This window comes from Nelumbo nucifera, chromosome 3, assembly GCF_055504915.1.
Source record: "Nelumbo nucifera cultivar China Antique chromosome 3, China Antique-T2T, whole genome shotgun sequence".
Lineage (NCBI taxonomy): Eukaryota > Viridiplantae > Streptophyta > Magnoliopsida > Proteales > Nelumbonaceae > Nelumbo > Nelumbo nucifera.
Window position 1 is genome coordinate 34,591,970 of NC_142651.1, and position 15,894 is coordinate 34,607,863.

General features: G+C 35.1%; 1 protein-coding gene across 1 annotated transcript in view; it reads right to left on the reverse strand.

Annotated features, from left to right (window-relative positions):
* Positions 1-15,894, reverse strand: part of PRP40C (pre-mRNA-processing protein 40C) — a 77,903-nt gene that overhangs the window by 37,440 nt on the left and 24,569 nt on the right. The window contains exons 8-10 of the mRNA XM_010251966.3: positions 13,697-13,775; positions 9,073-9,540; positions 2,618-2,701 (exon numbers count right to left, since the gene is read on the reverse strand). Coding sequence (XP_010250268.1) covers positions 2,618-2,701; positions 9,073-9,540; positions 13,697-13,775 — 631 coding nt within the window. The remainder of the gene's footprint in view (positions 1-2,617; positions 2,702-9,072; positions 9,541-13,696; positions 13,776-15,894) is intronic.

Genomic DNA, 15,894 nt, shown 5'->3' on the forward strand with positions numbered 1-15,894 from the left:
TAAGATGCTTTAGTCATGTGCATAGAACACCATTCACAGTACCCATAAGAAGAAGTGATTTGTTGCAAGTTGAAGGGTTAGGGGTAGATCAAAAAGGACATGGATCAAAGTAGTAAGATATTTAAGCACATAATTTAACAATGGATATGGCATTAAACAGAACAGAATGGCGAAACAGAACTCATGTAGCCTACCCCACATAGTTGGGATAAGGCTTAGACGACGACAACGACGATGATGATGATGGTGATGAAATACTTAAAAAATAGTGATAAAAAATGACTACAATAGGTGAAGAGTATCACCTAAAAAGAAAGCAAATTCCTAACAAATTACAAAAGAAATTAATCATCTTCCAATACAAAGTCTAAGCCTCAAATCATCAGAAAATCAGATCCCAAAGACAATGCTGAAGGCCTTTAAATTCAGCATAAGCCAGCAAGGCAGCAACCATTCCATATTATCTTTACCTTTTTACCCACAGCTATAGGTACCAGGGAAAAACTCTCAAATTTATCTGTCTGAATTATGATCTTCTAGCCTCGTAGGTACGTGAAAAAAGCATGACCATATAAGTCCACTGGATTTCATTGTAAAAATAAATGCATCACAACCTCACAATTTCTGCAAAGAAAACAAAGGCCTGACAGGTTGTAAACTGTACAACAAAGTCCTAGCAATTTTTCCTTCATGGAATAGCTGACATTTCAGATTTCATAATTGCAGATTCTGATGGATTCCTAGAGATCTAAATCAGACTGCACCCTCATTAGCTAAAATAGGGATGGAAAGGGATCTTTTGTATAATGCAAACATTTTACCATTTCATTGATTGGGCTTTTCATTTTGCTACTACTAAGCCCTCCTGTATATCATCTCATGTACCCCCCCCCAGCTCTTGTCTAACAAGAGATTCCCCTCTAAAAAAAAAGATCAACTGTCAAAATATTATTCAATAACAATAATAACTATATTAATTATTCAACCCTTGGGGTAACAGGATTGCCCCAAGTCCCCATCAAAGGAATTTGTTCCACCTGATTATTATTAAGTGCTTCACAATAACACTTGACTTGACTGAAAATTTTCCATTTCCACCCTCTGTAAGCTAATTCTCCTGTAATGACTGGATTCCAAGTAGAATGAACTGAAAATTTCAATCCAACACAATTTAACATCCCAAACCTTTCTCTCAATCTTCCAATGACTGGATTCCAAGTAGAATGAACTGAAAATTTCAACTTATTCAGGTGTTGCTTGAATTTTTTTGTAATATGGGAGACCATGGGAAAAGATCATTTTGTGTAACGTGGTTATATGAGGTCTTTACTTTGTCCAGTTCCTCCTCCAAATATTAGGTTTTTCCTTGTTATTTAACAAATTTAGCTTACCAAACAAAAAGGGAAGCACAATCCAACAATACACAAGTCTTCTTTGAATATCAACTTATATTGTCCAAATGGTCACTAAGCTTAAACTACATTTTATACTAGTAAATTAGAAAAAAAATGAAATTTCTGCACCAAGATCCACGCATATGCATATATGTATATCACCACAAGAGTGACACTTTAGAACAGCTATTCAATAAAAGCTCAGAAAAATCAAATGAGCATATGGTAGCATCTGTTTTCGAACAAAATACCAACAAAAAAATACATTGAACAACAAGAAAAGATGAAGTTAACCCAAAGATTGAGTTGTATCAAGTGGCAAAGGAATCCCACCGATAATGAAAACAAAATCAATATCCCTACACCAGAGCAATTGGAAGACCTGCATATAGCCTAAACAGAAACAAACAACCAATGACTATGGTCAAAGGGGAAGCTCTGCACATTGTACATGACGATTTTTTTTCTACTGAACAGTTCAGAGATAACCATCTTAATTCACTGAAGCCCCATGCCAGTGATAAAATACATGGGGCCCACAGTTAGAGGTTAAATGATTGTGGGCCTGTGTGTTTTATTAATGCATTGAGTGTTATCATTGGTTCCACAGCCCACTGAACAACTATTGCATTCAGCTAATCATTTCTCCATAAATGTAACAATGGATATGGCACTGAATAGAGCAAAGTGGCAGAAAAGAATTCCCGTATCTGACACCAGATGAAGAAGGTTCTATTGATTTGAGTTGAGTTGAATTGTGGTATGCAGCACGGATATCCTTCTTATCCACCACACCTGATTGTATACACCAAGAATTTCTATATTGGATGCTTGCAGCAAAACGCATTCACAAAGGGGACCAAGACAAGTGAAATTTCCAATAAGGACATGACTTCTTTTCATACATATTTTTTCTCAGGCAGAAATTTCAAAAAAAAAAAAAACAATAACTAACTTGCCCCTAAAAGAGGCATTGGACCTTCCAAGCTTTCACGAAAAATTCTGATATGCAAACACAAGTACTTCAAAGCACACTCAATAATTGAATTATAGAATACTAGAAGCATGACAAATGACTATTACAGAAAATAGACAAAATAAATTCCCCCGTCACAACTTAACAAAATACATGAGTTCAACAAACCTGTTTCATGGAGTTCCAGTGGTAGGAAAGGCCCAAAATTCCCGTACTAAATAATTCATAATCTTTAGACTCAACAAACCTTAAAACGTGGATCAAAAACTATCTTTGGCAATTCCTTCTCCCATTTCGAAAATGGCGCCACTCCGCGTTCTTTAAGCATCTCCTGCAAATTTGATAGGTATGATCAATTATTTATTCACTTTAATAGAAATAAAAATTGTTAAGCATACAAAACAAGAGATCTTAAAGACAAGCAAGGATAAGAGCATCAACTCTGCAGCATGTGTTTTTTGAGATACTATGTATCCATTGCATACATAAACTTCATATAGGACAGGGAACTTCTATCCTTTCAGGGAAAAAGCATATAAAAAAATGACTGCTTAATAAATCTCCTGCAGGAAAATGAAACTCAGTGTGAAATGTTTGTATCATAACCAGGGTTTTAAAAGGTGATGGAGACATGCCTGGAGGCACATAGTGGAGCCGTAGAGATGCCTGAGGGTACACCTACAGTATGGAGGCATTAGGCATACGAGGTAATGCACCTACGCTCTTACCCTTAAAGTTGGTTTTTTAATAATAAAAATGTTCTGTATAAAAGTGGAGGAAGCATTTTACCATGTTCCCCATCATATATTAACACAATACAGAAATTTTTTTTTATGAATAAGAAATTATTTATTAATGATATAGCAGAAATGTTACAAGAACCCCAAGGAGAGGCACGAGGTGCAACCTCCCTTGAGTTTGAGTGTGAGTGTAAAAACTACACCAAATACATTACAATGTTGCCCTTGCCCAGTACAGATGTTCCCTCAATACCCCCTGTTTAGCAAGAACTCGGTACAGAAGTTCGAAAGCCTTCAAATTTGTTTATTGTGATATAATAATAACAGGTTATAAAAAGAAGTGGAGGTGTGATAGCTTTGGTTTCTTTTAATGCATTATATTCATTTGAATATAAGATGGCACATCTTCAAAACCTAGGTATTAGGAGTGGCAAAATGTAATCCAACCTGGTTGAACCCAAACAATGCATATGGGTGTTTCATTTTTCATTAGGGACAATGGTGGCAATTTCTTGGAGGCAAAAGTCAAGGTACAAGTGGATTAAAGAAGGTGATGGAAATAACAAATACTTCATGCAGTAGCTAATGGGAGGAGGTGGAAAATTTTTGTGGCTAAATTAGAGATAGATGGAGAAGTGATTCATTCTCAAGAAAAGATAGCAAGGCTTTTTGTGGACCATTTCAAGTCAATCTTAAGATGACCTCTTTTGGTTTGAGAAAGATTGGAAGCATTAGATTGGCCTAGACTGGAGGAGAATCGCTTGAAATGGCTGGAAAGGGATTTTGAGGAAGAGGAAATAAAACAAGCAGTCTTTTCTATGGATAGATCAAAAGCCCCAGGACCAAATGGCTTTACCATGGCTTTCTATCAGGATTGTTGGGAAATAGTTGAGGACCTACTTGCAATTTTCAAGGAATTTGAAGAGAGACATATAATCAGCCCTGGAGTTAATGTCACTTTCCTAGCCCTTTATTCCTAAAAAGATTGATGCTAAGCAATCTAAAGACTATAGGCCCATTAGTTTGGGGCCAAGAATTTACAAAATTCTAGCAAAGGTGCTTTCTTTGATGCTAAGCAACCTAAAAACTACAGGTCCATTAGTTTGGTGACTAGCATTTACAAAATTCTGGCCCATTAATTTGTACAAGGAAAACAAATTACTAATCAAATACTAATAATAAATGAGTGTGTAGAGGATATGAGGAGATCCAGGAGTCAAGGTTTTGCCTATAAATTGGACCTTGAGAAGGCATATGATTTGGTGGATTGGAGCTTCCTCTTAGAGGTACTTAGAATCTGTGGCTTCAGGGAAAGATGGTATAACTGGATCTCTAGTTGTCTCACCTCGGCTCATTACTCTGTTCTAGTCAATGGAGTGGTAAGAGACTTCTTCCCAGCTTTTAGGGGCTTAAGACAAGCTGAACCACTCTCCCTTTCCCTTTTTACTTTGGTGGCAGATGTGCTTAGTAGATGGATTTCCAAAGCAGATAGAAAGGAGGTAATAAGTGGCTGCAAATTGGTAGAAATAGTATTTCAATGACCCACTTTCAATTTGCGGATGATATTATCATATTTTGTGAGGAAAGCGATTTGAGGTTAGTGAGCAACCTTAAGGATTTAATAACCGGTTTTGAGAGTGTCTCCAACCTTAAAGTCAACTTTGAAAAAAGTTGCATGGTAGGTATCAATTTGGAGGATAATGAGGTTGAGTCCATTGTTGCCTACTTGGAGTGCTATGTTGCCTCCTGGCCCATGACTTACTTGGGCTTTGGGTGGGAATCCTAAGGAAAGTAGTTTTTGGAATCCAGTTGTGGAGAAGTTTGAAAAAAGACTGGAAACATAGAAAAAGAATTACATTTCTTTGAGGGGGAGGGTAACCTTGATTAGGGCCACGCTTACCAATCTTCCAATATACTTCCTTTCTGTTTTCAGGATTCCCTCTAGGAAGGCTAGAAAATTGGAAAAGATGATGAGGGATTTTCTGTGGGAACCAGGGGGTAAGAAGGACCATCTAACTAGTTGGGAGAAAATGAGTCAAAGCAAAGAGGGAGAGGGACTAGGTTTAGGGAATTTGGCTCTTAAAAATGAAGCATTGTTGGGGAAATAGCTATGGAGATTGCCAGTGGAGAGAGAGAGAGTTTATGGCATAGAGTGGTGGTTAGCATTCATGGTTGTTCTGATTTAGGTTGGGATGTCGAAATATCACGTCAGGCTATGCAATCATCTCCTTGGAAAGCAACACACGGCATTCTTCCCAAGTTTCTCCAATATGTAAGGTATGATGCTTGTTCAGGCAATCTAGTTCTTTTTTGGGAAGATATTTGGGTGGGTAATTTACCTCTCAAAGATCTCTTCCCCTCTCTTTACGCTCTTCCCCTTTATAAAAAAGAGCTTATTACATCTTTTCTATCCCTCCCGTCCTCCCTCTTTCTTTGAATTGGGATTTTGGATTTCGTAGAAGTTTGCGGGAGGCAGAACTTCCTTGTATCACTGAGTTGCTCGCTTTTCTTGGTAATGTTTGTTTAGACCCTTCTTCTTTCGATAAGAGAGTTAGGGACCCTGCTTCCCAAGGCTCTTTTACCTGTGCTTCTTTTTTTTTTCAAATCCCTGTGTTCTAGTAACGTGCCTGGGTCGTTCCCTGTGAGAGATGTTTGGACCAAGCCTATTCCCCCCAAAATAGTTGTCTTTTGTTGGGAAGTGTACCATAAGATTAATACTTTGGAAAATTTGCAAAAGAGAAGGCCTTTTTTGTGTGTCTATCCCCAAACTTGTGTATTTTGTGCAAAACTCATAGTGAGGACTGCTACCACTTACTGATTTCCTGCCCCTTTGTTACAGCTTTGCGGGATTAGATGTCCAATTTATTTGGTTGCAAGTGGACACTACCACCAGAAGTAAAACTGTTGTTTAGCTCGTCCACCTTTGTCTAGCCAACAAAAAACGAGGGATGCATGTGGAGATGCCTCAGAGCAGCCATTTTGTGGACTATTTGGGAAGAAAGGAATTCCAGAATCTTTCTTGACAAGGAGAGAACCATTTCGGCAGTGAAGGAATAAATTTTAACTAGAGCTATACATTGGCTAAGAACCCTAGACTCCTTTACCCCTTTTTTTTGATGAGTCTCCTTTACCCCTTTTTTTTGATGAGTCTCCTTTACCCCATTTTCCTTTGCTGACTTTTGGGGAAATTGGATTGTAATAGCTAACATGTCCACTAAGAAAAATAAACCTGCAGTAGTTTGGCCACCACCTCTGGAATGTTTTATAAAACTGAATTTTGGTGGGAGTAGCCAAGGCAATCTGGGATTGTCAAGGATTGGAGGAGTCTTGAGAATTAAAGTGTTTTAAAAGTGCAAGGCGCAAAAAAGGCACAAGGGCCAATTTGCACCCGAGGCGCAAGGCACAAAAATACAAAAAACAAATGATAAAAATTTTAAAAAAAAAAGTCAAAATGCAAAAAAAAAAATCATCATTAAATATTAATTAAAAATATAAACTTAAATTTTAAAATAAATGTTTTAAAAAATCTTTTATCTAAAATTAAAATACATAAACATAATAAGTAAAGCATATTTAAATGAAAATTTAAAAACAAAATCAAACATAAAAAACATTTTCAAGCATGTAAAACCAACAATCTCCTTTTTTTCCTCAAATTACTTCAAGTAGCCAATGTGATGTAAAACATATTACATTCCTAATTCTACGAGCCACCTTTGTGCCATGCCCCTCGAGGCAAGCCCAAACAAGTCCATATTAGGGTCTTAAATTCTTAATTTCCACACAAAAAAAATAATGATTTTATAATTTGAGTTGCCTTTTAAGAAGATATTTTATCAATTACTTTTGTGTGCCTTTTGAAAGTATTGCACCTAGGACCTGGGTGAGGCGCTTACCATAAAATGTGCCTCGCCTGTGCGATTAGGCGCGCCTTTTTAAATCACTGGAACTAAGGAGTGCAATATCTTATCATTGTTTTTAGGACAAGTGGGAGTAGGTGACTTTACAAGGGCTGAGTTGTTGGCTGTTGTACAAGGAACTCAGATTGCCAACCAACTTGGGATTAGAGAAATTACTTGTTGAAGGGGACTCTAAAGTGATTGTGGGTTGGTTGCCAGACCCAGATTCAGCTTCTTGGTGCTATAGGGATCTTATGAAAAAAGTTAAATGGTTAACAAGACACATGACTATTAGAATCCAATGGGTGAATAGGTCTAGACCTAGCAATTGGGTTGGGTCGGTCGGGTTCAGGTTGGGTCAAGACACTTCGGGTTCATTTTGGGCCGGATTGAATTTCGGGTTGGGTTATCAAATGCTAGACCCTAACCCTAAATGTTCGGGTTAGGGTTGACCCATGGGTCAATTCGATCATCCCAAAAAATAACTGAAATTTAAAAAAAAAAAAAAAGAAAAACTACATGAAAAATGACAAAATTAAAGGAATTAACCTTAAAATTCCAAATATAAAATAAAAAAACTTGAACATTTAACAAAGTAAAGACTAAATAGAAAAAAATTAAAGAGTGGAAAGTTCTAACAATGCATAAATAGCCCCAATTAGACTTGACATTCGGGTCAGCGGGTTGACCCATGACCTAACCCAACCCAACCCAGTTTTTCCTGGGTCGGGTCGAGTCAGGTTCGTGGGTTGGGTCACCTTTTTGCCAGGTCTAGATAGGTCAGAAAATGCTTTGGCTGACTTGCTAGCCAAACAAGGGGTATCTAGGGAAGAGCTTTTCTGGGCAAGTTTGTAATTTTTCTTGTTGCTCTTGTTTCACTGTAATGTTTAGGAGAGGCTGCACCTCGCACCTCTCCAAGGGAAGCATGTAACAGCTTATCTTCTTTGATTAATGAAATTATCATCTTTTTATAAGTGATAGTAAAATTTTATTAATTCAGAACCTGATTTAGAATTGTAATTTCGTACAACATCCCATGAAGAGGCGCGAGCTGCAGCCCCTCCTAGCAGCTTACAAGTACACTAAAAAATTACAGAAATCACAGCTGAGCCCAAAATATAACTTCCCTATTTACCCCTTGCTTGGCTAACACATCAGCCATAGCATTTGCTGATTTCCCCACCTACTGTATAGAAACCAACATATTCCTTGTCAGCCAATTAAATTTCTTAATTTCATTTTTGTAGCAACAAATGGTATCCTCAGGGTTTTTCAGCCAGCCCACCACCACCTTGGAATCCTCTTCAATTATTAGCTGTTCTACCCCCAATTGGTATGCAAATTGCACCCCTTGTACAGCAGCTAATAGATCTGCCCTAATAGAGTCTCTGAATCCAGAAGGACCCAAGTAAAGCAGCACAACCTCAAGGCAAGCTCGAACTAAAAAAGGCCATTACCCAATATTGGTCCCAGCTATATGAGGTCTTGGGAAGGGTGGACTGGATAGGAACAGGATAGGAACAAATGGTGGCAAACTCAAACTGTCCAACTTAAATGGATGGGTTTGGATTAGGTAATGTGTGCCCATTAATTTAAGAATAGGAGTTAAGACATTTTACCTCCCCCTCTTGTAATTAAAGTTTCACATCTTTAATAAAGCTTTATTGATCAAAAAAATTAAGGATAGGAGCACGATGAGACTGGTCTTCTCTCTCCCCACCATTTAGGTTAAATGTAAATGAGTGTTAGGTGCATGGGTTAAATTTGTGGATTATAGCTCAACCCAAAATCAATTACCACCTCTAATTACTAATTCAAGTATCAATGAGTAACAATTCTGCTTAGGAGAGAGGTAACAAAGAATGATGCTCTTTTGGGCTGACTTGCCACAGGCCAGGCTTCACCAAGGTTCTTAATGTCAAAGACCAAAGAAAATTCAATCCAGCCCATTTGCAGTACTTGATATTAGCCACAGATAGACTCTTATAAAGTGAGAAGTCAAACAACTAAGGACATAAGATATACATTAATGAATTTCACATGAATATAAACAGCCAAAATACCTTGAACTGGATAATGCACTCCTCCTTGGAAGGCCCACTATCCTCATCTTCAGAATCTGAAGATGAATCAGAGATATTCCCATCCCCATTAATATCCTTTACTTTATCCTTGTTCTCACTCTGCAGGCCCTTGACTGCAGCCTCTACAGGTCTTGACCCATTCAAGTCTGCTGTGGTTGGCCCTGAAGAAGTTGGAAGAGGTGAGGAAGTAGCAGGAGCAATGGAGTCCTGCAGCTTCTTTTTTATCAAATCCAATGCAGATGATGACCCTGCTACACCTGAAGGTCTAAGAGATGTGGCCTCACGACCACCCGTGTTAATTGCAGGAGCAGTCACACTGATAGGAGCAGATAACTTTTCAGAAAATGCAACAGAATTTTGAACCAACGTCATGTTTCCTTTCAGAGCATCATCATCATATTTCCTTCTTAGTTCTGTCACTTCCATTGGGACTTGCCAACTACTTATCTGGATTACACAATCATCCAAGCAAGAAAGTTTAGAGGTTTGCAAGCAGAAAGAACGAATATATAAGCAGTTAAGAGTATTTCTAGACTTTATCCGCCTTTCCAGAAAATAGCAAGCATAACATATAAAATCCGAACATTACATGTAGTTTGCATCTTTATATATGTATCATATTATTTACTTTATATCATGGCTGACAATGTTGGGGAGGTTTAGCGAAATGTCCCCATTTTGCTTGGGGAAGATATGAAACATTCATTTCATGAATCTTTTTCACTCATATTTCTGATATTGAGGAAATTTCAATTTTATTGGTAAATTAAGTATCTAATATTTAAAAATTTTAGAATATCATCAAACTTTCCAATATTTCATTAAAATCATAGAAAATTTTTTGAAAATCTTTTCCTAAAAGAACAAATGGGAATTTTGTGATGGATGACTGGATTACCATTCTGAATGTGATTCACTTACTAACACACTATAATTCAGAGAGAGTGAGAGAAAGGAAAATAGAACAAATGATAGGAAAAGATAGTTCTCAATCTGATCTAACCAAAAAGGAAGATTAAACATAATTATTTAAAATTTTAATATTTTTATATTTAATTTCTGGAAAAAATATTTATCTCCTTTAAATGCACCAACACACCCAAGTAAATCTCCTGGTTGAGATCCACTGGATTACCATATTGAAACAAAATATATTGTTTTTAACAAGTTTTACAATATAACAATATAAAAAGTTTCAATTTACATCTACATACATACGTATCATGCAAATAATTTGTTTCAATATGATTCTTTTATTTTTAAACCTTGTTTTCCTTACTGAAATAATTTGACTTGTACACAATCTTGATATCAATATATTAAAACATGGACGTTCACACTGGCAGCTATATTTTTTGTGGTTTTTTCTGAATTTTTTTCTCTAAAAAGTGACTAAAGTCATGAACTTATCATTAACGAGAGAGAGAGAGAGAGAGAGAGAATATTTAAATATTCCAAAGCCTACTACTGCCCACCTCTACCATCATAAGCCTATTTGTTCAATTGTATTGCAAAATGAGAAAGAGAGAGCATGTGTAAAGTGGGATTCAATTACAAGTCACTGATACAAACATTCAAATCTATACTATTATAAAAGGTACGAATAAGGTGTGGAACTCTTCTTGACTAAAATGCCCTCATTTATTCTTTAGTCCATCTCTAATTATGAAGGTTGAAAATGTAATTAAAATTAATGCTTTTCACCTCATTTAATCCCCTCTCATTAACTCTTGTGTTTATGGTATTAACTCCCATTCTCTCTTATTAAATCTCATGTTTAAGTTAATTTTCACTAATAAATGCTACCAATTAGATCTATGCCCAATACTTTTAAAAATACAAACCCATATATTTTAAAACTTACTCAAAAGAAAAATCATTCTTTATCCAAGTGATGACTAAGCAATTCAACTATCCAAATCAAATTGGCCAACCAATGAAGCCATGGTTAGATAATAAAATTTTTAAATAGAAATAAATATAAAAAATTACAAAAATGTAGAAAAAATAAACACATTTATGATATTTTTGTTAATCAAATTAAAAAACAAGCGTAATAAACAAGAGTTATTTTTATTGATGATTAAAATGAAATGCATAATCTAAAACTAACAAAAAATGAAAGTATTCTCCTATTTGGTAGAGACCAATAGTTCAAGTTTTGGGTTAAATCTTTCAACCTTGAATGTCATAACTAAATAATAAAAATTAATAAATGATGAAAAACAAACAAATATATATACAAATTTTACAAAAAAAAAAAACATTTGGGCACATGTATAATATCATACATTTAACAAATTAAACAAAAAATAAGTGTAAATAACAGTAATATTTTTACACACATGGAAATAAAAAATTATAGAAAAAATTGAACACATCTATAATTCCATATTTACACTACTTATAAAATATGAATACAATTGTGGAACTTTCTTTTGACTAAAATGCCCAGTTTTTGAATTTAATCCCTATTCAATTGTGAAGTTTAAAATGTAGTTTGAACTACAATTTTCACCTCATTCAATTCCTCCTCTTTAAATCTTACATTTTTTTTATAAATAAACAAAAAAGTAACTACTAAGAAGATAAAACATTACAAAAAGAAGAGTCCAACCAAATAGGTAGGCCTGCCAATGATACCCAAAACTTTGTAGCCCAATATGAGGTCATTACATAATCAGATCCAGATTTTGCAGTATGCATCCAATTAATAGTGAAAAACAAAAAATTAAAAAAAAATACATGAATTTTATAGAAAAATTTTGGATACATTATTCCTATCATTATCATCATCTAGAATTGCCACGTGCTAAGCACGGGCACGCTTAATAGTTCCATTTAAAAATAGTGATATTAGTTAAGTATAATAAAAATTTATTGTTTTGTTTAAATTAATTAAAAATCAATTTATTAATTGTCATAATTATAATTTAAAACCCACTTAGAGATAACAAAAAATTAATAAAATTTACTTAAGTTAATAAAAATATTAAAAACTAATAATTTTATCACACAATTGTTAAAAAATATGAAATTAGTACTTCATAAAATAAGAATTAAAATACATTCTACTTGCATTTACAAATAACTAATATTAAAAATTTAAAATTAATAAATAAAAGGTAAAAGTAATAAAAGTAATAAAAATCATCCATTTGCATTCCATATAGAATAATAAAAATCAATTAAAAATAATAATGGCTCAATTTGAAATGTCATAAGGCTCCTTGTACTTAGGGATGATCATTTATGGCCTGGCCCAGCCCGGCCCAACCTGCAAATTTCTAGACGCAAGCACCTATTGTTCTTCTAGGCCCAACCAGTGTTTTAAAAGTGCAAGGCACAAAAAATGCACAAGGGCCTTTTTGCGCCTGAGGCGCAAGGCACAACAAAGAAAGGCATAAATTTTTCAAAAAAAAATGTATAAAATGTAAGAGAAAACAGATATGAAAATTTGAAAAAAAAAATAAAAACCATATTAATTAAAAATGCATACTTAAAACTGAATGTTATAAAAAGCATATTAGTTCAAAACAAAATACATAAATATGACATATAAAAATGAATTCAAAGTAAAAAAGTAAAAATAAAGTTAAACATAACATATAACACATATTCAAGCACTCAATAAGACAAGCATGTGAAACTTCATCTCTTTATTTCTTTCCTAAACACATTACTCTAGTTCTACAACCCGCTTGCACAGAGCCCCCAGAGGGAAGCCCAAACAAACCCACATTAGGGTCTTAAATTCTCAACATATACAACGGTATCATGTTTGATACTTCCATTTTTAGCATAAATATCGTATCTGACAGACTGATACCCTATCCACCCATGTCCTTACCATATCAGAGTATCATAGCTGACAAATTGACCCTACAGAAAAGTAAATGAGCTGCTTAAGAAGGATATTGCTCAGCTCTCTGTGGAAAGAAGTGAAGGAAGGCTAAGGTGAAAAGATAGGTCTCAAGTCTCAACTTGAATGGCAAATTTAGTAGAGTATATCTTAAGGAAGTTAAATTGCAGCCTTCTTTTCATTTTCTTTTTTATAATTCTTTCCTTGGTGAAGGAGGATCTTTGTCTGTGGGCCTAGCATGTCAATGGGTAGGTTGTGTCAGCATCCTTTTAGTGGTTTTTGCCCATACCTGGTGAGTGGTGGGATGTCTCTTTGTAAAGTCTTACATAATGGGATAAGTATATTTTGTGGTTTTGGCATCCTTTGTAATTCTACATTTCCCTTTCTTCCCTTTTTTAGATTAGCTTTACTGCTTAGGTCCTTTTTTAGCAGGCCTGTTCTTTTTGCTTTATCCTGTTGTACTTATCCTCTGTACCTCTTTTTTCTTTTATTATACACTTCTTCCTATCAAAAGAAGATATTTAGAGTTAACATCTTCATAAACACCAATGACCAACCTACAATAACTCTAACATTTTGCACCTGGCCAACCTAATACATACTCGATGGGAAACAAAGGCATATGGTGAGAAAAATAACAGAATCCAATTCTCTGTTTTCATGATCCACAGATAATAAAATCAAAAAACATCAATAGTGTTATTCAACACAACAAGGGGAAAAATGCAAATTCAAACATACCTTGGTTTTGGAATTGTAATAATACTTCTTTCCATCATTTGTAGTTACTAAAGCCCAATCTGTACCAACCAACTTCTCACTGGGAACACCAAAAAAAGATTCAATTGTAGGCAGCAAATTTTGTAAATCTATATTATCAGATGGTATTACACTTTATTATAAGTCAATAACAGTGAAAAGAGAATTCAGCTTCAATACAAGATCCACAAATTATAAGACATGAAAATTCCAAGATACATTTAAATTCTAATAGAAGAAAAGTTCTTGAGATTTGTGATGCATAAATGAAAAACAATATGATTAGTGATTAATAACTCAATTATTTGTGACACAAATAGAGAAAAAGAAAACCATAATTAATATTTTTTTTAATTTTTTGGCATTTTTTTACTTTTCTGACATTTTTTTTATTTTTTTACAATCTTTTGTATTTTTGCACCTTGCTTGAAAAAGGCACACGCCTCACCTTGCACTTTTAAAACACTGCCCTGAAATCATTTCTCACTACCCCAACCCATGTCTTTTTTTGCTCCTTCCTATTTATTACATCCTTCAACTTACATCAGATCACTTCTTAGTAGTGAATAGGTGGTCCTCTATTCAGTATTCACATGCCCAAACCACCTTAATATCATTGCCTTTTGTTCAGTCTGCTGCAACCAGGGTTGCATTGCCTTTTGTTACTTGTATATTTATATCTGTTTTCAAAATAAGCCTAGGGCTAGCCCTAAACCACTATAACCATGATCCAGTTTATGCCTAACTAAAGTTTGCCAAGCTGGATTCAGTTGGCCCAACCCAAGTAGCAACCTAATTTCTAACCACCGCACTGCATTTGGTAAGAGTGTAAATGCAGAACTCAAGCAAATTTGCATTATGGTTCTGTTTTGCTGGTGTTTGGCAAGAATGTGTTTTTGTACTGAAAATTTTAAGCATATTATTTTTCACCATCTTTTCTTTCAAAAGGAGAGAAAAGTTTTCTTCCAAAAAATGGAAACAAACTCTGCACTCGAAGTTGATCAATGTAAAATAGGTTCTTCCAGCCTTGAAATTAGTTTTTATACCCATCACAACCAAACAAGACACTAAAATTTATCAGTGAAAAACCAAACCAAGCTTGCACCCATTATTGACCAAATTTGCATTCATATCTGTATATATACCTTTGCACTGCAAACGCAGCCCAAATAACAACAGATAAATTAGACCTACCAAACTCTCATCTTGCTAATATTCACTTAAGAGGTTCTCTAAGGTGGGAACACCTTGCTTGTACTATTAAGCCATTGTAAAATGTATTCATAGCTAATCCACCGGTACTTTAGACTTCACCTCACAAGATTTGTATTTTCTTTTTTATAGGTAAGAGACTTTGAGAAAGAAAGAAAGCTGTACAAGCAGAATATGAAGGTCAACAGACCCAACATCAAAAAAATTCCCCCTAGGTTGTGTATGGTAAGAGTGCTAAAAGTGAATGCATTGATATGAATGCAAATTTGTTAAAGTAGAAGGATGTGAACCCGGTTCCACTTTAAACTGAGAAATTTATAGTGTCTTTTTTATCAATAACTAGAAATCTTTGTTAATATTAATGAAAAAGATACAAATGAGCATCTCAGAGAGAGATAATCTCTCTTAGCTCTCTCCAAGATGACAGAAGAATACAGAAATTACGGAGCAGCCCAGAAGAGTTTATCAAAGCATCAGCAAAGGCATTTGCACTTCTTTTAACCCACTGCAACTTGAATTCTATATCTTGTGTTAAATACTTAATCTTCCTCCTTTCATTGGCAAATTTCCACCAGCCTGTCTCATCCTTTTGCAGCCAGTTAACTACCAACTTTGAATCCCCTTCTATGATCAATCTGCTTATGATCAACTCCTTGGCTTTTTGGATCCCTTCCATCACAGCCAAGATTTCTGCCCTCAAGGAGTCTCCCACATCTATTGGCCCCGAGTTGAGGGCAATTATTCCTCCCTCCTCATTTCAAAAAACACCTCCAATACCTGATGGGCCCAGATTCCCCTCACTACTACCATCAAATTTCAGCTTAATAAACCCACTAGGAGGTGAGACCAAAACCGGCCTGATAACAGCTTTTGGAAGAGAAGAATCAGCTACCTCCTTCCACTTCCTAAGCAGGTAATTTGTGGAAATATCATCAAAACTACTCAAGGACTTAACCCAATGGATCGAA